Source organism: Trichosurus vulpecula, chromosome 2 (genome assembly GCF_011100635.1).
Source record: "Trichosurus vulpecula isolate mTriVul1 chromosome 2, mTriVul1.pri, whole genome shotgun sequence".
NCBI classification, from domain to species: Eukaryota; Metazoa; Chordata; class Mammalia; order Diprotodontia; family Phalangeridae; genus Trichosurus; species Trichosurus vulpecula.
Genome location: NC_050574.1, coordinates 450,895,561 through 450,919,734, shown reverse-complemented (window position 1 = coordinate 450,919,734; position 24,174 = coordinate 450,895,561). Strand labels below are relative to the sequence as shown.

At 41.9% G+C, this 24,174-nt stretch overlaps 1 protein-coding gene across 1 annotated transcript in view; it reads right to left on the bottom strand.

The window, feature by feature from the left end:
• The window catches only part of PCYT1B (phosphate cytidylyltransferase 1, choline, beta), a 102,162-nt gene that overhangs the window by 20,598 nt on the left and 57,390 nt on the right, over window positions 1–24,174 (bottom strand). Inside the window, exons 4-6 of the mRNA XM_036742731.1 lie at window positions 17,792–17,943; window positions 14,936–15,014; window positions 3,595–3,737 (exon numbers count right to left, since the gene is read on the bottom strand). Coding sequence (XP_036598626.1) covers window positions 3,595–3,737; window positions 14,936–15,014; window positions 17,792–17,943 — 374 coding nt within the window. The remainder of the gene's footprint in view (window positions 1–3,594; window positions 3,738–14,935; window positions 15,015–17,791; window positions 17,944–24,174) is intronic.

The following is a 24,174-nucleotide window of genomic DNA, read 5'->3' as shown; positions in this document are numbered from 1 at the left end:
CTATAAAAAATGGCTCTGAACAAGTTCTAGAACCGCAGAACCCATGAAATAGCAGAGGGGAGCAGGGCTCCAGCCCAGGACAGCCTGGATGGTCTCTGGGTAAGGTCTACCACACAGAGCTGGGAGTGGAGCAGAGCCCAGACCAACCAGACCAGGAGCTGGACAGAACAGGCCCTAGCACCCTGAATCAGTGAGCTCTGGTAGTTACCAGACTTCTCAGCCCACAAACACCAAAGACAATAGAGGTTAGGGGGAAAAAAAGCGGGACGAGTGAAAGGAGTTCGAGGTTTGGCCACCGCCCCAGGGGCAGGGGAGGTGGTGCAGCTCTGAGGACAGAACTACAGCTGCAGTTGCTTAAGGCCCCAGGCCCACCTGGTGGGAGGAATTAAGTGGCTGATCAGAGAGGGAGTGCAGAGCCAGCTTAGATCTGAATCGCAATCCGGGTTGGCAGTTCTTGGGGGAGGAGGAGTGCTGGTGTGGCAGAGCTGGCTGTGTAGAAATAGCTCTGAAAACAACACACAGCCCCTCAAACTTGGGACAAAGTGCTCTCTACTCTACAAGCAGTCATACCCCAACGAAAAACTCAAGGGTCAAGTAGTTGGCTGGGAACATGGCCAGGCAGTGAAAACACACTCAGATTCAGACTTAGACTTTGGAATCTTTCTTTGGTGACAAAGAAGACCAAAACACACAGCCAGAAGAAGTCAAAAAAGTCAAAGAGCCTACATCAAAAGCTTCCAAGAAAAATATGAACTGGTCTCAGGCCATGAAAGAGCTCAAAAAGGATTTGGAAAAGCAAGTTAGAGAGGTAGAGGAAAAATTGGGAAGAGAAATGAGAAGGATGCGAGAAAACCATGAAAAACAAGTCAATGACTTGCTAAAGGAGACCCCCAAAAATACTGAAGAAAACAACACCTTAAAAAATAGACTAACTCAAATGGCAAAAGAGCTCCAAAAAACCAATGAGGAGAAGAATGCCTTGAAAGGCAGAATTAGCCAAATGGGAAAGGAGGTCCAAAAGACCACTGAAGAAAATACTACCTTAAAAATGAGATTGGAGCAAGTGGAAGCTAGTGACTTGATGAGAAATCAAGATATTATAAAACAGAACCAAAGGAATGAAAAAATGGAAGACAATGTGAAATATCTCATTGGAAAAACCACTGACCTGGAAAATAGATCCAGGAGAGATAAGTTAAAAATTATTGGACTATGTGAAAACCATGATCAAAAAAAGAGCCTAGATACCATCTTTCAAGAAATCATCAAGGAAAACTGCCCTGATATTCTAGAGCCAGAGGGTGAAATAGAAATTGAAAGAATCCACAGATCACCTCCTGAAAAAGATCCCAAAAAGAAATCTTCTAGGAATATTGTCACCAAATTCCAGAGCTCGCAGATCAAGGAGAAAATACTGCAAGCAGCCAGAAAGAAACAATTTGAGTATTGTGGAAACACAATCAGGATCACACAAGATCTAGCAGCTTCTACATTAAGGGATTGAAGGGCTTGGAATATGATATTCCGGAGGTCAATGGAGCTAGCATTAAAACCAAGAATCACCTACCCAGCAAAACTGAGTATCATGCTCCAAGGCAAAATATGGATTTTCAATAAAATAGAGGACTTTCAAGCTTTCTCAGTGAAAAGACCAGAGCTGAATAGAAAATTTGACTTTCAAACACAAGAATCAAGAGAAGCATGGAAAGGTAAATGAAAAAGAGAAGTCATAAGGGACTTACTAAAGTTGAACTGTTTTGTTTACATTCCTACATGGAAAGATAATGTGTATAATTCATGAGACCTCAGTATTAGAGTAGCTAAAGGGAATATACATATGTATATATAGACAGAGGGCACAGGGTGAGTTGAATATGAAGGGATGATATCTAAAAAAATAAAATCAAATTAAAAGGGATGAGAGAGGAGTATATTTAGAGAGGGAGATAGGGAGAGATAGAATGGGGTAAATTATCTCACATAAAAGTGGCAAGAAAAAGCAGTTCTATCAGAAGGGAAGAGTGGGCAGATGAGGGGGAATGAGTGAATATTGCTCTCATCGGATTGGACCTGAGGATGGAATTACGTACACACTCAGTTGTGTATCTTACCCCACAGGAAAGAAGGAGGAAGGAGATAAAAAGGGGGAATGACAGAAGGGAGGGCAGATAGGGGGAGGAGGTAATCAAAAGCAAACACTTTCGAAAGGGGACAGGGTCAAGGGAGAAAATTGTATAAAGGGGGATAGGTTAGGAAGGAGCAAAATATAGTCTTTCATAACATGAGTATTGTGGTAGGGTTTTGCATGATACACATATGGCCTACGTAGAATTGTTTGCCTTCTTTGGGAGGGCGGGTAGGGAGGGAAGGGGGTAGAGAATTTGGAGCTCAAAGTTTTGAAAGCAGATGTTCAAAAACAGAAAGTTTTTGCATGCAACTAGGAAATAAGATATACAGGCAATGGGGCATAGAAATTTATCTTGCCCCACAAGAAAGTAAGGGAAAAGGGGATGGGGGGGAGTAGGGTGACAGAAGGGAGGGCTGACTGGGGAATGGGGCAATCAGAATGTATGCCATCTTGGAGTGGGGGGAGGGTAGAAATGGGGAGAAAATTTGTAATTCAAACTCTTGTGAAAATCAATGCTGAAAACTAAAATAGTAAATAAATAAATAATGATTTAAAAAAAAGAATATTGTTGACCTCTTAAAAGTTGCTTTCCTTTAAAAGCGATCAAAGAACCTGTGCTAACAGGCCATCCTGGGTATGCTGGGATGCTTGCTGCTACAAACATACACACCACCTTTTCAGTGGCATGATCAGAGCTGATATTGTGAGGAGGCCTTCATCTTCAGGGCAGCAGCTTTCCTTCCCTGATTGCCCTGAGAGTGCAGTCATTGGATTATGAAGGCAAACAGTAATCAATACCAGTCCCATCAACCATCACTTATGTTTTGAAGGGACCAGTGATCAATTATGTATGCTATGAGATAATTATAATTGCAAATAGTTGTAGTTTTCTAGACAACTTCTCCCCCTAAAAAATTTGGCCTCTAGATTCTTTTTTCAAAAATTGAAACTGGGTACGGATTTCTTGTTTTAATGCTCTTCCAAGCCCAGGTAAATATAGCTATTCAGACCTTCTAGGACCTCTGGTATGATTCTAGGCTACCATCTTTTGTTTTTTAACACCTTGTTTTACGCATTTTATAGCTCTTTGGAACAAGTGCTGTTTTATTAAGCTAACAAAAGCAGTTCTATGGGAACAATAGAGCAGAAACACAAAAGAAACCGAGGGCTTCAGATACTATTGACTAATTGTTTAAATAAACCATGGAAAAGGTGCCTGAGGTGAATGAGCAGTTCACTGACCTTGAAAAATAAAATCAAGGAAGAGTATTCTGACTTCATTGAAATCGTAACTATCTGCCATTAAAGAAAAAGTCTCACCAACGAGATGTCTAAAAAAAACCCTTTGCCTTAGTCGATATAGGAGTTATAAATAGAGGAGAGGCAGGAAATGGGAAATGTCTCCCTTAGGAAGTGATATTAGTCATTAAAGCTTGTTCGGAGAGGGAAGCGGTAAATGTACTTACATTTATAAAACTAACATTGAGCTCCTTGGCTGTGTACCCTCTTTGGAGGTTGCGTCGGGCATAAACATCGTAGTCACGGACAATTCTGGTGATGATGTCTGATGTGGAGATGCCTTCTGTTCTCTGAGTTGGGACAAACATTCCTGGTCAAAGTAGAAAAGAAGAAAAAAATGAGATTCAGCTTGGTTTTTACCATTTAGCGTCACTTGTTTGTTGGCTTTGTTATTTGTGCCCCAGAGAGACTCAGCATTATGTTTTACCAGATGGCAAGAGGGAATCTAGTGCTATTCACTCAGAGTCTGAAATCAGGGGACATAACAGTGGACATAACTGGATTACTTCCCCTCCATAGAGTTTATTTTTGCACTGCGGTTATACTATCCATAGGTGCCTTTATATCCGATTGCCTATGAGGCTAAGTACAGCCAGAAAAACACAGGAAGTAATAGCAATATAGACATTTTATAAAGTTCCAAAGGTCATTCTCTCTATATTTGCATATACACACAGCCATTAACAGGGGAAACACATATTACCAAACTCATTAATAAGGTGTTGATGATTTGGGTGTGGTGGGGTGTGCCTGTATTCTCTGCTGCTGGAGAGGCTGAGGATGATGGATCTCTTGAGCTCAGAGGTTTGAATGGCAGTAGGCTAAGCTGATCAGAAATCCTAAATTCAGCATCAATATGGTGAGCCCCTAGGAGAGGAGGCCACCAGGAAGGAGAGGGAATTGCCCCATGCTGGAAACAAAGCAAATCAAAGCTTCTGTGTACCAACTAGTAGTGGGACTGGGCCTGTGAGAGTATATATGGCCCAGAGAGTCACCTATAATAGAAAGCTAATGGTCAAGAATTATGGACAATTAAGACCTGCCTCCTCCAACATGAACAGACATGTAGGGTACAAAGTACCCAATTAAATACCAGAAAATTCGTAGAAGTATCACTTAATTTGATGCTGCTGTGTAGGGGGGATGGTAGCCCATAAAAGAAGCAGGAAGTCAAAGATGCCAGGATCAGAAGCCCCACCTATTATTGCTGTATGAAAAAGTATTGTAGCAACACACTGATGGGAGCAGCTTCTGCCAGGGGTCCATGAGCTCACCTGCCCCTAATGCCCCACCTTTCTTGGTGCAGCAGGAAAGAGAAATTTCAACCGTTCTTCTGCCACAAGCTAGATGCAGCTAGCAGGAGAGCTCATCAGCTCCCTCAGACCCTAAAGACGTGAGCTCTCCCTTTCTATGAAGTCAGGAGGTCCAGGTCTAAATAGCAGAAAAACTAAGTCATTGTCTGCTGCTGCTGCTGCAGATTTGGGGCAGGGGGAAAGATTTGCTTTGGCTGGATGAGAGGCAGGACCACGAATGAAGCAAAGAATTCTGTGGTGATATAATGAGGCGCCCATCTTTTTTCCAAATCCTAATTATTGCTCTGCTAAAAATATTCTGTAATGAGCACGATCCCAGAACCTTTCTTCTCATGCTTTTCAGGATTGCGGTATTTGTCTAGGTAGTTATTTTAGGAAGCAGCACAGCGCATGTTAATGAAGGGAAACTTTCAATGGGAGTAGGCTGTAATAGAAGGATGATGAGTAATCCGGACCTTACAGTCTATTTAATTTAAGCTCCCTCTTTTTAGCAAGCTTAGCAGTGAGATTCTGACGTGTCACTGAGACAAGCAGAGTCAAGTACTCTAAGGTTTAATCCACATTTCAGTGTCTTTCGCTCCATTTGGAGTGATTTTAGGCTCCTAAATTAAGCCATTATCAGTGTGGGGGCCTGAGAAGCTTCTGACTTTTCCCTCACAAATTGTCTGTTATGCTCTCCCACAGCTTCTCCCCTCACTGATCTCAACAGAGACTCTTCATTCGGGTAAACCATTGTGTGGTGGTCACCAGCAGGGCGGGCAGAGCAGAAAATCATTGTAGCTGGTTTTTATGTAATAGAAATGCCTGTGACTCACATGTGATCAGATGATCCATATTATTATATTATATATAATTTTATTTTATATATATATACATATATCACCCATATATATTATCTATATTATCCCATGTTCTTGGGATAAGTAATATATTTCTTGACTCTTTGAAATGGAAATGGCAGAGAGGCAGCTAGGTGGGGCAGTGGACAGACTACTGACCTTGGAGTCACGAAGACCTGAGTCCAAATCCCACCTTAGACATTTACTAACGGTGTAACCTTGGGCAAGTCACTTAACCTCTGCCTCAGTTTCCTCAACTGTAAAATGGAGATGATAAAAACACCTCCCACTCAAGGTTGTTTTGAGAGATGATCTTTATAAAGCACTTGGCACAGTGCCTGCTACACAGTCAGCACTAGCTATAATTTCTATTATTAAATGGTAATATTGGACTTCTCAGAGTTAAAAAAAAAAATGAAAGAGGAGGCCTCGTCCAACCTAACTGGAAATTTAAGTATATTTCCCCCACAGGGACAAAATAACATTTGTGCCATGTAATGGCAATGCAACCGTAAAGGCAATGTTGGATGGAAGTATTGATTAATAGAGAATTCTGATTTTTAATAAATTATATGGGGGGGCGGAGCCAAGATGGCAGCTGTAAAGCAAGGACTGGCATGAGATCCCCGCCGAGTCCCTCCAAAAACCTATAAAAAATGGCTCTGAACCAATTCTAGAACTGCAGAACCCACAAAACAGCAGAGGGAAGCAGGGCTCCAGCCCAGGACAGCCTGGATGGTCTCTGGGTGAGGTCTATCCCACATGGAGCTGGGAGCTGGGAGCTGGGAGCTGGGAGCTGGGAGTGGAGCAGAGCAGAGCCCAGCGTGGACGGCGAAGACCAACCAGACCAGGAGCCAGGCGGAGCGTGCCCTAGCGCCCTGAATCAGTGAGCTGCAGCAGTTACCAGACTTCTCAACCCACAAACACCAAAGACAACAGAGAAGGTTAGTGGGAAAAGCTGCGGGGGACAGAGTGAAAGTTCACAGTTGGGCCACCCCCCTGGGGGGGGGGGGCGCAGCGGAGGTGGTGCAGCTACAGAACTACAGCTACAGTTGCTTCTGGCCCCAGGCCCCCCTGGTGGGAGGAATTAAGTGGCAGATCAGAGCGGAAGTGAAGAGCCTGCTGAAGATCTACGTCCAGTCCGGGTTGGGGATTCTTGGGGAAGGAGGAGTGCTGGTGTGGCAGAGCTGGCACATCCCCCCAAGCTTGGAACATAGTTCTCTAAACTCTACAAGCAGTCATACCCCACTGAAAAACTCAAGGGTCAAGTTAGTTGGCTGGGAATATGGCCAGGCAGCAAAAACGCACCCAGATTCAGTCTCAGACTTTGGATTCTTTCTTTGGTGACAAAGAAGACCAAAACATACAGCCAGAAGAAGTTAACAAAGTCAAAGAGCCTACAACAAAAGCCTCCAAGAAAAACATGAACTGGTATCAGGCCATGGAAGAGCTCAAAAAGGATTTGGAAAAGCAAGTTAGAGAGGTAGAGGAAAAATTAGGAAGAGAAATGAGAAGGATGTGAGAAAACTATGAAAAACAAGTCAATGACTTGCTAATGGAAACACAAAAAAATACTGAAAAATATACTGAAGAAAACAACACCTTAAAAAATAGACTAATTCAAATGGCAAAAGAACTCCAAAAAGCCAATGAGGAGAAGAATGCCTTGAAAGGCAGAATTAGCCAAATGGAAAAGGAGGTCCAAAAGACCACTGAAGAAAATACTACCTTAAAAATGAGATTGGAGCAAGTGGAAGCTAGTGACTTGATGAGAAATCAAGATATTATAAAACAGAACCAAAGGAATGAAAAAATGAAAGACAATGTGAAATATCTCATTGGAAAAATGACTGACCTGGAAAATAGATCCAGGAGAGATAATTTTAAAATTATTGGGCTACCTGAAAGCCATGATCAAAAAAAGAGCCTAGATACCATCTTTCAAGAAATTATCAAGGAGAACTGCCCTGATATTCTAGAGGCACAGGGCAAAATAGAAATTGAAAGAATCCATCGATCGCCTCCTCAAATAGATCCCAAAAAGAAAACTCCTAGGAATATTGTCGCCAAATTCCAGAGCTCCCAGATCAAGGAGAAAATACTGCAAGCAGCCAGAAAGAAACAATTTGAGTATTGTGGAAACCCAATCAGAATAACCCAAGATCTGGCAGCTTCTACATTAAGAGATCGAAGGGCTTGGAATACGATATTCCGGAGGTCAATGGAGCTAGGATTAAAACCTAGAATCACCTACCCAGCAAAACTGAGTATCATGCTCCAAGGCAAAATATGGATTGTCAATAAAATAGAGGACTTTGAAGCTTTCTCAGTGAAAAGACCAGAGCTGAATAAAAAATTTGACTTTCAACCACAAGAATCAAGAGAAACATGAAAAGGTAATCAGGAAAAAGAACAAGAAAAAGAAATTGCAAGGGACTTACTAAAGTTGAACTGTTTTGTTTACGTTCCTACATGGAAAGATGACGTGTCTGATTCATGAGACCTCAGTATTAGGGTAGCTGAAGGGAATATGCATATATATATATATATACATATATATATATATATATATATATATAAGTGAATGTGTATGTATGTATGTATATATGTATGTGTATATATATATATAGAGAGAGAGAGCAGGCACAGCGTGAGTTGAAGATGAAGGGAAGATATCTAAAAGAAATAAAATAAAATTAAGGGATGAGAAAGGAATATATTGAGAGAGGGAGATAGGGAGAGATAGAATGGGGTAAACTATCTCGCATAAAAGTGGCAAGAAAAAGCAGTTCTGTAGGAAGAGAAGAGAAGGCAGGTGAGGGGGAATGAGTGAATCTTGCTCTCATCAGATTTGACCTGAGGAGGTGTTTTAACAACCCAGCTAGCAGCTTCGATGGGGGCGTAAGATCCCTCCCCCCATGCCGGGACCTAGGGGGCTGCCGGGAAAGCACAGGTTCTTTTTATCTGCTTAAACAAGGAAAGCACGGTGAAGGGGTTGACCACCTTACTTTAATCCAACATTCAGTTAGCATACAGACAATATTCATTTAGTTCAGGGGAAAATGCCAGCATTCAGTTAGTTCAGGGGAGCATACAGACAAGCATCAACAGACCAAATACAGATTCATTGACTTACTTCAGGGGAAAAAACCAGCACCCTGAGGTTCAAAACATTCATTTAGTTCGGGGAAAAACCAGTACCTCAAAACCAAAATACAAACAAATTACAAATAACAGACAGACCCAATACAATTCATAGTTACCAACATCTGGGCTCGGCCCGAGAGCAAGGGCTGGCCCAGAGTCGGGCTTCCCTGCCACTGCTCCCATACCAACCGGAAAAGGAAGAGAGGATCTTCAAGCTGTTCTCTCCCCTCTTATAGGGTTTTTGACATCATCAAGCGTTGCCTGAATGACCAGGGCCGATTGGTTCTTGAGTTGGCCCCTCCCCCTAGGGTGGACGTTAACACCTCCCCTCAGCCAGCCCCATGACTCCTCACACAGGAAGTTGTCTGCTTCCTGGAATGCTCCTTGGGCCTCCTGCCCCGGAAGAGCAAGCCACAGTGTCCAGAGGCTCAATGAGGTAAGCTGAGTCATTCAAAGAAAACAAAGGCCATTATGGCTACAGGAGGGAATACCATATATACTCAATTGGGTATCTTACCCCACAGGAAAGAAGAAGGAAGAAGATAAAAAAAAGAGGGGGATGATGGAGGGGAGGGCAGATGGGGGTGGAGATAGTAAAAAACAAACCCTTTTGAAAGGGGACAAGGTCAAGGGAGAAAATTCAATAAAGCGGGATAGTTTAGGAAGGAGCAAAATATAGTTAGTCTTTCACAACATGAGTATTGTGGAAAGGTTATACATAATGATACGCATGTGGCCTATGTTGAATTGCTTGACTTCTTAGGGAGGGTGGGTGGGAAGGGAAGAGGGGAGAGAATTTGGAACTCAAAGTTTTAAAAACAGATGTTCAAAAACAAAAAAAAAAGTTTTTGCATGCAACTAGAAAATAAGATACACAGGCAAGGGGGCATAGAAATTTATTTTGCCCTACAAGAAAGGAAGGGAAAAGGGGATGGGAGGGGAGTGGGGTGACAGAAGGGAGGGCTGACTGGGGAACCAGGCAACCAGAATATACGCCATCTTGGAGTGGGGGGGAGGGTAGAAATGGGGAGAAAATTTGTAATTCAAACTCTTGTGAAAATCAATGCTGAAAACTAAATATATTAAATAAATTAAAAAAGACTAAAAAATAAATAAATTATATGGGAGTAATATATATGAGACAGATAGTCTTTGTGTAATGCCACAGAAATGATAAGATCCCATTAGGTTCATTTATTGACTACAAGAAAAACATTTGATTTGGTAGAGCAAAACCTTAAAGGCTCTTCTCCAACAAGGCATCTCCCACCCATATAGTAATATCATAAAAGATTCTCCAAAAGATATAATAATGGAAATACCGTTGTTCGATAACCATCCGGTTATTATTATCACAAGCAAGGGATAAAACAGCAAAAAGTAAACTCTCCAAAGGTGCTCGCCACTGCCGTGGAGAATGTCCAATACTGCATTCAGATGGAAGAGAGATTTATTATAAATATTGAGGTCCTCCCATTCCTCCTGTACATGGTTGGTGTTGTGTTGATTGTATCAATTCCTGGAACATTGAAGAGCCCCTAAATGAGATTTGTTCATGGTCTCTCATAGTCTCTTTAGCCGGGGAAAAAAAACAAAAAAACAATGTTTGAAGAATGTCTATTGTTCACATTATGATATGTTGTTGAATGGGCAGCCAATCAAGCCAGTCCCTAGAATACATACAGGTATTCCAAAAGTCTTAGAGTAGTCTATTGAAGATTAAAACTGCACTAAGACTTTTGGAACGCCTTGTATAGAATACGAGGGATGGAAATTTGGCCTAGAATTAAACAGAAGGAGTGCACTGGGTTGGATTCCCTTTGGGAAATGATACTTCCATTTTAGTGATTCCAATCTTTTGCCATATGCCAAGACCTGTCTTTTTTTTTAACTTCAGTATTCAAGTGATACTATAAGGCTTCAAATCATGGAATATATCATCTCTAAAGAATTAAAGTTTTGGATTGCCCAAAGCACAAGAAATTCATGGTAGGTGTAATTAGGCTTCTATGCACTCTTAATGAAAAACTATGTAAGACCAACAACAGGATGTGTGACCGGAAAAGGATGGAGGCCAGTCATGTCGTGAGAATTGTGGGCGTGCATAGAGTGTATCCAGATGAGCCAAGGAACACCCTGGTGTAAGCATTGCCATGAGTTCTTCTCCTTTTCCTTAGGAGGGATATTGTATTAGCACATATGCAATCTAACTGGAAGAATGGTGTATACATGACAGAAAGAGGGAAATTAGGGAAAAGGAGGTATTTGAGGGGGAAATATGAGTTCAGTTTTGGACATGGTGAGTTTAAAATGCCTGGAGGACATCTAGCTCAAATGTCCAATAGGCAGTTGGTGAGATAGGACTAGAGCTCAAGAGAAATACTAGGGTTGGATGTATGGATCCAGGAGTCATTTGCATAGAGATGATAATTGAACCATGAGAGCTGATGAGGTCATCAGGACAGATAGTATATAGAAAGAAGAGAATATGACCCAGTATAGATCCTTAGGACACACTCACAGTTGAGGAGTGAGAATTGGATGATGATCCAGCATGCATACCCTGGGTAAGCATCATCCATTACCACTATGGATTATGTGGCTGCAGTGGGTCCTGAGGGGAGGTGAAACTAACCTTAGAGAGGGAATCACTTGACTCCCTAATAAACCTGCGTTCTTTCCACCCAGAGGAAGGGCCAGTGGTAATGTTCACCCCACGGTATGCTGGCACACCTAGGCACACTGGGTTCATGTTTGTGGTGAGAGTTAGATGTTCTACCGATGTCCATTCAGTGTAAAGAGATTGAGAGGAAGTTGAGTGGATCCCTTATAAGGAATTTATAGGAAGATACAATAAGAATGACACAGAATGACACAGTTCTGTCCACCTAGAAGTCACTTAGAGAAAAGACTGAGGCCACTGAAATGTGAATTGTATAAACATAAGAGGAGGTTGAAATTGCTCTGAGGTCCAACCACCAGAAGACCACCATCAAAGGGAAGGAGTCAGAAAATGAACAGTAGCAGAATAAAAGTAAAAGAGACTGAAAATTAGCAAAGATCTCAGGAAGAAGAAAATTCAATTAAATACTTTGAACACAGGTAGATTAACCAACAGAGAAGTTATTAATAACCAAAGGGAATATGGTCCATGCTTCATTTCAGTATGTTTAGACATCTATGAATAAATATTGCAAAATGAAGGAAAATTAAACAGTATCTGGTGAGGCAAGGAAACTTATGTAACCTTGTGGATTCCCAGGGGAGCATGCAACCATCTCAAGAGACTCCTTAATGGTTCTATAGAGGAAAAAATAGGTTCAAAAAAGAAGAAAAATGTAAAATAAAAACATGTGGCCTGTACTTAGAAATAATTGGCAGAAACAGAAAAACTTGAATCCATCGAGGCAAATTTCACCAAAGAAACAAAAGAGAAAATAAATGAATGGGAATGCAAATACACAAAAGTGAAGAAAAATCTGGGAGAAGCAAAAAGCAACAATGTTTAAAAAAAAAAAGACAACATGATCTCTATAGCAGCAAAACATATTGCCACCATTCAACACTGAAAAATCTGTAGGACAATTCAAAAGAATTGTTGCACTGAAAAAAAAATTCTATCCCTTTTGTGGAGGCAGCAGGAAGAGAAACTCAGCCTTTGATGTTTACTATCTATATGACCTTGGGCAAGTCACTTACCTCTCTGTGCCTCAGTTTACTAATCTATAAAATGACAGCATTGATTAGATGGACTCTGAGGTTCCTATCAGTCTATAATCCTATTTTCCTAAACTGAGATGACCTCTTAGAAACTAAAGTCTCTTCTGGCTTTAAATCACTGATTTTCTTCTCATATCTGCTCTTCCAGGCCATCACTTTTCAGCTTCAGGAAGAGAATACTGCATCTAGTATCACCCATTAGCAGGCATTTATTGCCTCCCTTTGCAGTTCCTGAGGATATTATCATTATGTGATTTAAAGACTTAGCTATAATAAGATGGGTTTTTCCTGAATAATTAGTGCATACATCATTTACTTTGTGGGTAAGAAGAGAAGCTATTCAAAAAGCATAAAATGATTTCTTCATATTCTAGATCTCTGGCTGCGACATGAGGAAGGGCAATTGTCCCATGTGGACATGGGTCCAGAGGAACTTGCCAGGAGTAGAGACTGAGGGTTTGCCACGGCACAGGCTGTTTGTTTGTGGAGCTAGGGAGCCCAGAAAGGCGTTAGCCAAAAAGAGGAAAAGAAAGGCATAAATATTTGTGTAACACCTAGTATGGGCCAGGTATTGTGCTAAGCACTTTTTACAAATATTATCTCATTTGAGAAAGTTCCAAAATGATGGAGGCCAGAAGCAATGCAGTCATTATGCCCAGGCAGTATTATTAGTGATTGTGCAGCTGAGCGGAGGGGACCGAAGCAAAAGGCAAATTCAGACCAGAAGAGTGTCTGTCAATGCCAAGATCAAACACTTTGACCTCCTAGCTCATCATCCTCTTCCCCTTCTATGCTCACCAATTTCATTTCACCTAAGTCACTCCCAGGAATGACCATACCTTTGACCTCACTATCGCCCATTACTGTTCAACCCTCAAGATTCAGAACTCTGAAATCCCTTCTCAGTCTAACTTTCTATCCTTCCATCTCTCCCTCTACCTCCTCATCCTCCTCACTATGACCTTCAGCCATTCTGTTCCTCTCCAGTGTCCATTCTTGATTCTTTGGACTTTCTTAACCATGTATCTGAGGCTTCCACCCTGGACGTTCACTCTCTCCCTAGACTTCTCCACTGGAAGTACACTCTACTCCGATTGACTTCCCAGAACCTCCATTTAAAGGAAAGTGCCCAGGCCAGGCTTGTCTTCCATCATTCCTCTCCCGGCTTCATTCCTAACTATCTAGACTTTCTCTACCACACCCCCATAAGCCTACCTTCTTACTCCACCCCACCTCCTTGATGTCCTCCTTGACTTCTCATTCTCCCCCCCCCCCACATATCTAATCAGTTGTCAAGCCTTGTCCTTTCTACTTCCATGATACTTCTCACATATATGCTTCCTTCTCTCCATTCTCAGCCACTACCGTAGTTCAGACACCACCTCTCAGCTGGGCTACTGAAACAGTCTCTTAATTGGTTTCCCCACCTTAAGTCTCTCCCCTCTCTGATCCACCCACTACACAACTGCCAAGTTAACTTTCCCTTCAAGGCCAATTGGGATGTGACTGCAGCAGAGCAGTCAAGAGGTGATGAGAGCGTATGAATAGGGAGAAGGGAGAGATGTGATACTGTGGAGGTGAGAGAAGGTAGGGGAGGGGAAAGAAAGGGAATATGCTTTTATCTATAGTGTCTACCATGGGCCAGGCACTGTGCCAAGCACCTCACAAATATTATCTCAATCGATTGTTTGATTTGGTAAAAGGACCAGATTTGACAACTGATTAGATATGTGGGGTGAGGGAGAATGAGGGATTGAAGGTGACCCAGAGGTCATGAACCTGAGTGACTTGGGGGATGGTAGTATCCTCAAGAGGAATAGGGAAATTTTGAAGAAGATTGGGGTGGAGGGGGGGAAGATATAATATGATGAGATCAGTGATATGAGTCACGTTTTATTCATGCCTGCTCATCCTGAGTAAACTCACTGTCCCGCTAAAAACTGCAGTGTGGGGTAGGGGGACGGAGAAGAAGCGACTCATGCTCGCCAGCCTCTATATCAGAGCACAGAGCCAGCACCTACTGAAGGCACAAATTGATCTGCGGGACAGGATATGGATTTGCCAGGGGCTAGGGGCAGAGATTTTTGCTGCCACAAGTACTTCAGGCGCCTGGGTGGTGGCTGTTATAACTGTCCTGATGGGCTGACTCTCAAGCACAAACATAGGTGACGGGGGTGGGGTGACTGAAGAAGTGTTGAGCCATAATGGGAGAAGGGGGTGGTATTATTGTGTTGGAGACAAGCTAAGGATTGACTGTTTCAGGAGACGAGGGATGTAACCCAGCGTTTAAGTCACGAGCAGCCTCTCCTTAGGTGACCACTGCTCTAAATGATTCGGATTTGGTCTTTTTTAGATAAATAATCCTACCCATGAATATGCAGCTTTCACTTGTGGCCTTCATATATGCAAATATGACTGGCACCTTGTGGGAATAAGACCTTAACTGTTGTGATGAGGCGGTATGAATCGGAACAGACAAGAATCCTCACCTGCTTCCTTTATGTGCTTGTAAACATCATCAGAACCAGCAGAGGAATATGGAATGTCGTCGTGGGCCACAAAATCAATCTGTCCAGGAAAGAGAAAGAGAAATATCACTGCTGAGTTGGGGAATGAGGGAAGCGGTACCTGAAGTCTTCGGGAGAGAGAGGCTGGGGAACGCCTTCTCAGCATTAGGCACTGGAATCTGAAATTCATATTTGTAGCCAGAATCCTCTCATCAAAGACATTTTGTATTCTTTATTTCCATCGAAATCAGTGGGATCCGGAGTCAAGGAGTTGAGTTTATTTTCTCTGCTGGCTCTTCTTCCTCCTCCTACATTATAACTGGGCATAGACAAGAGTTCAATTCTCAGCCCTGTATTCTTCTCTCCCTCAGAGAATCCATCCATTTTCCTGGACGCTACCATCTCTGCTCCCCAGCCGGGAATGCATTCTGTCCTCATCTCCACTTCTTGGCTTCCTTTGACTTCAAGTCCCAGCTAAAATCCCAGCTTCTACAGGAAACTTTTCCTGACTGGCCTTAGTACTAGGGCCTTCCCTCTCTTGATTATTTCCTGTTTATCCTGTATGTATAATTTGTTTGTACATTGTTTTTGCTTGTTCTCTCCCTTCCTGGGCCCATTGAGAACAGTGACTGCTGTTTATCTTTTTTATATCTCCAGAACTTAGCACAAGGCCCTGCACTTAGTAGGTGCTTAATAAATGTTTATTTTTTTTTGGAGGGGGGAAGGCAGGGCAATTGGGGTTAAGTGACTTGCCCAAGGTCACACAGCTAGTAAGGGTATCCAGTGTCTGAGGTCGGATTTGAACTCAGGTCCTCCTGACTCCAGGGCCAGTGCTCTACTCACTGCGCCACCTCACTGCCCCCTTAACAATTGTTTATTGACTGACTATACTGATAGCTCCCAAATCTCTCTCCAATTCTGTCCCCTTTCCAGCCTCAGAGCTAATAATAGTCATATTTCGTATATGTGGACCACACCATGCTTTGTAAACCCCTTTCATTCTCATTTGACCCTTATGACCCACCCTGGTCTGACCCCAGCCCCCACCAAATGTGTCAAATGTGTCCACACAAGCAAACGCGTTCTCTTGCCCCTTCAAACTCCCACAGTGCTTTGCATCTTTACTAATGAGAGAAATGAGTATTTCTCTTTTGTATTCGGTAACTAATTATTGAATTAGGAACAAGGGTTTCTTCCCCCTTTTCTACTTCCTTACTCAGAAATCTAACTCCTGTTGGTTATTCAGGAAGACCTTGAAGTGCAGGGCAGACACTGAGAGGAAGACTCAGAGCTGTTCAAAATATAAAGTTAGGTGAATTGGTGGATTCTAGCCTGACATATTTCACTCAGACAGGTCTGGGGAAATGTAGATCCTTCTTTGTGTCAGGTGGGTGACATGGATACAGATAATTCTCTTCGACCAAAACTGAGTGATCGAAGTCATGTACTGTCATTAGAATTGGTCTGCCTGTCATTATAATCTTCATTCTCTCATTAAGTGTTAACCAATCAGAGTTGATTTCCACCCTCAGAAACAGCCACTCTTCCAAGGGTATATAAACATTGAGTGAGTTCCACGAGGGGTCTTTGGTCTGAGAGAGATGGACAATGACCATCCTTTTATTAATAACATGCTAGCATTGTTAATAAAATGATTAATTACCCAGAAGCCATGTCTCTCAAACTTTTTATACATCCTTCATATTATAGTTGACTTGGAAGTAACATGTTTTAGTGGATAGAGGGCTAGCTTTGAAGCTAGGAAGGCCCGGGTTCACATCCTGCTCCCGACTCATACTGGTGGTATGACCTGGGCAAATCACTAAACCTTTCGGTGTTCTGGGTGACTCCCTAAGACTAAGCTGTAGCAAGTGTACTGACCCACATTGGTAGAGGGGGTTTCCTCACCTGGGTGTCGCCTGTAGCCGCTGACATCCCAGGGCCGGCCTCAATGCCTGTCTTATCATTCCACTGGACTATAAAGCCCCTTGCCCCTGGTGCAGTGAGTAGCTTGCACATATTAAGGCTTTAATCAGTTAAATTGAATGAAATTGCACATTTTATGACTATAGCTGCCTTTGCACACATTGTTTCCCGTGTCCCACTTTCTCCTGGCTCCCTATTCAATTTTTGCTCATCTTTAATATTTAGAACCAGTCCGACCTCTTCTGTGTGATCTTCCTTGGGCACCAAATGTGCATTGATCTCCCTCTTATCTAAACCATAACAACACGACTGAGCCCTCCAGTTACTTACACCCTCACTTTTATTTTATGTGTGTTAATTTTGACTAGCTAAGGATACAGTAAACTCCTTGAGGCCAAAGACTATATCTTTTACTTTGTCTGTATCCCCCATCATGCTGAGCATAGGCTGAGCCTATAATTGTGCTAAATAAATACTCAGGATTGATTGGAGAGAATCATTTTGTAGTTTTTCCTTTTCACTAGAAAATTGTTTGATTTTCCTGCTATTACACACACACACACACACACACACACACACACACACACACACACACACCACAAGTGCTTACTTCCTATTCTTTTCTGTGCAGCTAGTTTAAAAATAGAAAAATCACTCAAATGGAACTTAACCTTATTTTTTTTAATGCACACAAAGGCAGAGCACAGCTCCTCACATAGGGCTGGTAGGGGGATGCAAACCATATAATTTTCTGAAGACCAAACAAATGCCCCCCCTTTTCTCCCTTGTAAAGAAATCTCGTGGATGTGTAAGCAGCTTCCAGGGATGCAAGGTCTTTTAGCATTAACTTGACCTGCCAACTACTGGAGCCCGTAGCTTCCCACGGAAAGGATATGGATGAATGAGAAATACCTTGTGTTTTTCTAGGAACTCTGGCGTGAGCGTCCATGGAGCATCTCTGATGACTTCATCTACATAACGACAGTGCCTGAGAGCTTCATATCTTTCTGTTTCATTCATTACGGTGAAGCCCTTGAATTTGTGAGTGAGGTCATCACTGCAAACTGAAAAAAAACAAACAAACCCAAAACCAAGCAAAGTCATTGAAGATGTTTACAATGTCCTGGCTTTGCCCTGCTTAATCAGAGGTCCTTGAAGAGGATCCCACTAATTTAGTCCCAAAAAAGGGCACCACAGAACTGGAGGGGTTCGGGTGATCAGCTGCCGTTAACGTACAACCACCTGCAGTGATGGAGGATAAGGACGGCACAGAGAGTTGCCATCTACTGATGAACCAGACATCTCAGTTCAGCTATTGGCTTCAACCTCATTTCCCATCGAACCTTTTACCAAACGACCCAATCTGAGTTTCATAACCTTTTACTTCCCCTTTCTACTGTCTTGGAAGATTACTAATCAGAAAAGAAAAAGAAAAAAATGAGAGAGATGGCCAGAGGGAGATAGACAGGAAAGAAGGGGCCTGGCCAATGCATGGCATGGATAAGCAAGCCTCGAATCGTGAAGTAGCCACTGTAGTGAGCTCCTGAGCTGTGAGGTATGATTCATGTTCGCACATATGCATGTATGTACAAAGACACATGCATGATCTTTTTTAATACTCTTCTTTTCACTGGATTGTGTGAAAGAGGGATCCTGATACACCCAAATTAGGAAGCACGGTCCAGAACACCAGAATGATCAAGGAAGACTTCACTGAAGACTTCAGAACAGAAAGGAAGATCCCCGTGTTACAGCCATACATAGTTCTGATACAAGTTTCTTAAGCCTCGGGTTTTCTGTTTCCTGATCTGTAAAATGGGAATGGGAATGTTGTTCTCCTAACAATCTTAGAGCAGATACTGGGAGGTCATATTTGAATTAATTTTAAAAATCAAGAAATTATTAAAATGCCAATATTCACATTATCCAAAGCCTACTTACTTCTAGTAGGGAATGAAAACTTTTCTACAGGTTTCTAACATATTGGAGAAAAGACTTGGTGCGAACAAGGCATAGTAGATAGAGCCCTGGACTTTGAGACAAAAAGATTCGGATGCAATCAGTGGAGCACTGGTGGATTTTTAACCTGTTACCTGGAAAAAAAAGGGCACAAGACTGACTTATAAGTTTAGTCTGCATTATTAACACTTTCTACAGCCCTTTCTTAGGTCTAGACAATTGACAGGATACTAAATCAAGCCCTGGTTTGTAGCATTTGCCAGTTTCTGAGCTGTAAATACTCACACTGAACATTTAACAAGGGCCAGTAAGACCTGGTTCCAGCATACCTCAGTAAGTACCCTGCCTCGAACATTTTATTAGTTGTGTGATCATGTGTATGATAGGACCAATGTCAATCAGGGTTCCCTCTCCTCCCACAAAAGGAGCTTTCCCTGAAAGGAGACAAAGCTGGTTGTCCCTGTAGTCCTGCCTCCCTTGACCCAGATTTCTGATCACCCAAGGGAATAAAAAGTTCCATCCACATGGACCTTTCTTACTTGGTGGGTATCTGAAGACAATGCTAGTTGTTATATCCTGCCCTTCTGCTGACCCGGCAAATTTCCAAATGGAGTCAGATGAGGGGGTACCCATTCTATAAAAACCAAGTTCCGTTTTATTCTTGTATATCTTTGCCATATTAGGGAAAATTAAACCTCCTTTTGGTAACTGACGACTTACAAGCATCTCATTTAATCTCTAAATTGAGCCTCTGTTAACAGGGTGCTGACAATGGGCAAATCGCTTAACCTCTTTGGGCTTCAAGCCTATATAAAATAAGATAATGATAGCACCAGCCCAACAGAGTTATTCTGAACCTTAATCAAGGTAATGTCTAGAAAGTGTTTTGCAAATCGCAAGATGCTTTGTAGAGTTGAGCTATTAGCTCACTTATCTTGCTGACAAGCAAGAACCTCAAGATGAACTTGGGAATGACCTACAAAGTATACCCACAAATGGTTCCATGTTGTTTGGGCAACTCTCACAGCTCTGATTTTAAGAAATTCATGATAGTTACAATAACTCATATAATACAGAATTTATGTTTTACAAAAATAGGTACAAATACAATATAGAAGTTACATTTTACAAAGTGCTTTCCTGACAACAAGCCCATGAGGCGATTACTGCGAATTTTACTATCCCCATTTTATAGACTAGAAAAGTAAGATGGAAAAGAAGTTAAGTGAGCCCAGGGTCATTGTGGAGCCAGGATTCAAACCCAGACGTCTTGACTCTAAATGGATTGCTCTTTTCATTATGTTTTGCCATCATCGTTTACCTGCTTTAACTACCTCATTCATGAGTCTGTTAACATCTATTTCTCTGCTCCTTTTGCTTGGTTTTTGTTTTGGGGGTGGCAGTTATGTTGATTTTTAAAGTAGTCTCAAAACCTTTTTGGGAGTAGGTGGTATAAAAGTCCTTACTACAGCAAATTGGATAGTTTTCCCCTGTTTTCTTGGACAGGCCAAATTTGTTTCAGCCCTCATTGAGATGTGTCAATTGATTCCAAGCATCTTGTAGCATTGGTGATAATGAAGAAAGACACTTCCACTTTTGGTCACTCCTGAGACAAGGCTAAGCACAGAGTTGGCAGGTCGGCAGCACAGGAGGGGTTGCTTTATGGAACAGTTGCACAGGTAAGGCCCTTGCCAATTACAGTTTTTAAAGATGCCATTTGCTGTTGTTTAGTGGATAAATTGTGTGACCGTTCGTGATCTCGTTTGGGGTTTCCTTGGCAAAGATACTGGAATGGTTTGCCATTTCTTCCTCCAAAGCTGCCACGGTGCATTTTAAAAGCAGTACAAGTAACAGAGGTGACTATGACCAATATGGTCCTTGCATTCCGGTCATACGACAGTCATCCAGAATTCCTGGTTAAGCATGTTGTATGTTGAGGTCTGACCTAAGCCATTCATGCTTTAGTGCAATGCTGTTCAACTTCCAAATGAAAGCTTCTGAGCTAGCAGAATGGAGCTAAAAGAGGTGGGGAGCAGGGTAGAATGTCCTCAGACATCAGGGCTCAAAAGCATTCTGCCCAGGAAGAACAAGAAGTCAGCCGTGGCAGAGACCATGTGGTCCTCTGAAAGGGAATAGACATCCTCATAAGGCAGTATAAGTGTGGCCTTTAAATAAAGCGTTGTTTTAATGTGGATGCGACCAAATGTTGATAAAAATGTGGCTATTTACAATCGGGGTGACGAGACCACTAGGTGGCAGTAATAGAGTGTCATATGATGTTACTAATTGCAATATGGATTTTTAAAAAGCAGAAATTCAAAATGGTGGAATCAGCTCTACTGCCTGCATAACAAAAATTGATTTCGGAGTATAATTAGACAACGGAAAGTGTCCTTCCTTTGAAAAACACTGAGGATATAAACTCAAGGCTGAATCACCCCCGCAAGGCTATTCACTTATTTGAACGATGGACAAAATAAAGAGGAAGTGTGTACAGAAACAGAAATGCGTGTGTGTGTAGAGCGTGTCATTCTAAACAGGGTCTAGGGAGTGCAGGCCAGCATTTATAGGACCACAGACTCAGTGCTGGAAGACACCTTAGAGGTCACCCAGTCTGTTCCCTTCGTTTAACAGATGAAGAAACGGAGGTACTTTGATGAGCCTTTCCTGGTTCAAAACTCCTTTCCCTCAGTTAACACTTTGGCTTGGGGGAATCAGTTCTTAACTTGTTTGTGTGTTATGGACCCCTTTGACAGTCTGGTCAGAATAATGTATTTGAAATTATTAAAATAAACTATATGCTATCATATTTAAATGGATATGTTCTTTCCCTTCAAAGTTCACAGTTCCCCTAAAATACATCCATGGGGTCCATGGACCCCAGGTTAAGAACCCTTAATTTAAAATGATTAGTCTCGATTCAGTCTTACCCATATTCCTTTGGAAATTTTATGCACATGAGTGACTAGGGACCAAAGTAAGAATTCAGTTTATGCCCTGGACAAAGTTCATTGTCCTCTTTGTATGCAAATGAGCCATTCAACCCATCCATCCTTTCCTGGGGGAGGTCTGTCTAATTTGTATCAGAATACTTTCCCTTTTACATTTCAATATCTTTGTCTTTTAGGGACCAGAGGCCTTCAATTTTGCTGAAGACCTACATACATATATGGAGATCCCCAAAACCTTGGCTTTAAACTTAAAACTGCATTAAAACTTTTGGGATACCCTGTATATCTATCTATTTGTATATCTTATCTATCTATGCCTTTATCATCTATTTATACATATATATATATGCATAATGCATGTATATATATCACATACGTATTATCTATGTGCATATACACACATATGTTGTTTTTAAAAGCACTATTTGTATATTAGTTATTTCAATACCAGGCCATATCTTTTTCTAGTTGACCTTGTCTTTTTCCTTAATGTCACTGATAATGTCTTTTAGAGCCCTACTCACATATGAATCCTCACTTGTAATATGCTATACATGGAGCAAGAGGTGAAGGAATTGAGAACACCAAGTGGTAGTGGGAATTGAGTGAACACACTAACACCATCTCGTGACTCAGTTCTGGAGCTAGCTGAGTTGCCTTTCTATTTCATTATGAGCCTAGTCCAATTTCTGTTCTGTGACAAAACTTTATTCAGTTGTGAGAACTGTGAGAAAACTTTATTGCATGGTTGAACCTAGCCTTGCCTGGCTGGGAAGCTGGACTTCTCCACCTATTGCTTAGAGACCCTTAACTACGGACCTAGGTTATGCTGACCAGAAACTCAGCCCCAAAGATGGATGCAAGGAATTTTCTCACAATTGTACATCTCAGGCAACACCTATGTCTTATCTGAAAATTGGCGCCATACTGATCAATCAGTTAGTGTTTCCATGTTCCTTTGATTGTTTATGACACTTGAGGGGAGTGGACACCACTTTTTTCTGATTCCAGGGAATTGCACCTGTTCTCTCTCCCCTCCCAAGTTGGAAAGTCCCTAATCTTTACTTCCATTAGAAATCAGATTATCCTGATTGTTTTCTTTGTTTAATTGGTCTGATTTGATTAATTGTTTTTAATGCAGAAAAATCTGCTTCCCCCGAATTTGGGGTCTAGTGCCAAAGCTGAGGAAGGCTACTGGTCCCAGTTTGTTGGGCAATCGCATGCATGCACTGCTAAATAAATTGATATGCTTGGAAGCTCAAACCTTTCTTTCCTCAGTTATTTCCTCTTTCAAAGGCCACAGAGGGTGCGTCTGCCCAACCTTGGTACTGGAGCATCCTTGTTGAATAGCCTGTCTATGCTATCTATGGCTAAGGAAACTTTTATTTTTTGCTAACTGTTGAATGGCCTACAAACCCAAACTAACAGGGTACTGGCCTAAGGCATGCACACCCAAGCAGAGGAAGAACTCTGAGACTCTCTTCAAAGAGGAAAATAACAGAGTTGGTAGCATTGGTTTCATCATGAACTCAAAGGGAACAAGAAATATAATTTTATGGGACAGTTAGTCATCAACTCTGCATGATGACGATAATGAGCATAAGCAGCGATGATTATGAAGATAATTGCAACTTGCCTAACAACATCTGTTTTCGAAGATAATAGCAGATGACACACAGCATGTGTTTGCAAAACACTTTACATGCATTATCTCATTTGATCTTAGTCATAACCCTGCGAGGTTGCCCATTCCCATTTTACAGACGAGGAAACTCAAGTTCAGATAGAATAAATGACTCGAGGAGGACCTGAGTTCAAATCCGGCTTCAGACACTTGACACACTTACTAGCTGTGTGACCTTGGGCAAGTCACTTCACCCCAGCTGCCTTGCCTTCCCCCCTCCAAAAAAAAAAAAAGAATAAATGACTTGTCTGTAGTTATACTGTTGGAAAGGAAATTTATACCCATGTCTCTACTGATTCCTGAACAGAGTGCCAGGCCTAAAGCCAGAAAGACCTGGCCTTGAACACGTATTAGCTGTGTGTGCAAGTCACTTAGCCCTGTTGGCCTCAGTTTCCTCATCTGTAAAATGAGCCAGAGAAGGAAAAGGTAAACCACTCCAGTATCTTTGTCAAGAAAACCCCCAATGGGGTCACGAAGAGTGAGACAGGACTGAAATGACCGAACAATAACAAACTCTGCTGACCCCAGTTCTAGTGTAGCATCCTTTTTACTACACTATGTTGAAGGAAAAGAGAATTTTTATTAAGAATTTAACAACAGTCCCTTAAACTAAGTTTACGCATGCTTTGATATTCAATAACTCAAATGAGAAAATAGACAGTAGGTAAAATGGCAAGAGTTACGCTTGAAAATATGCTGGA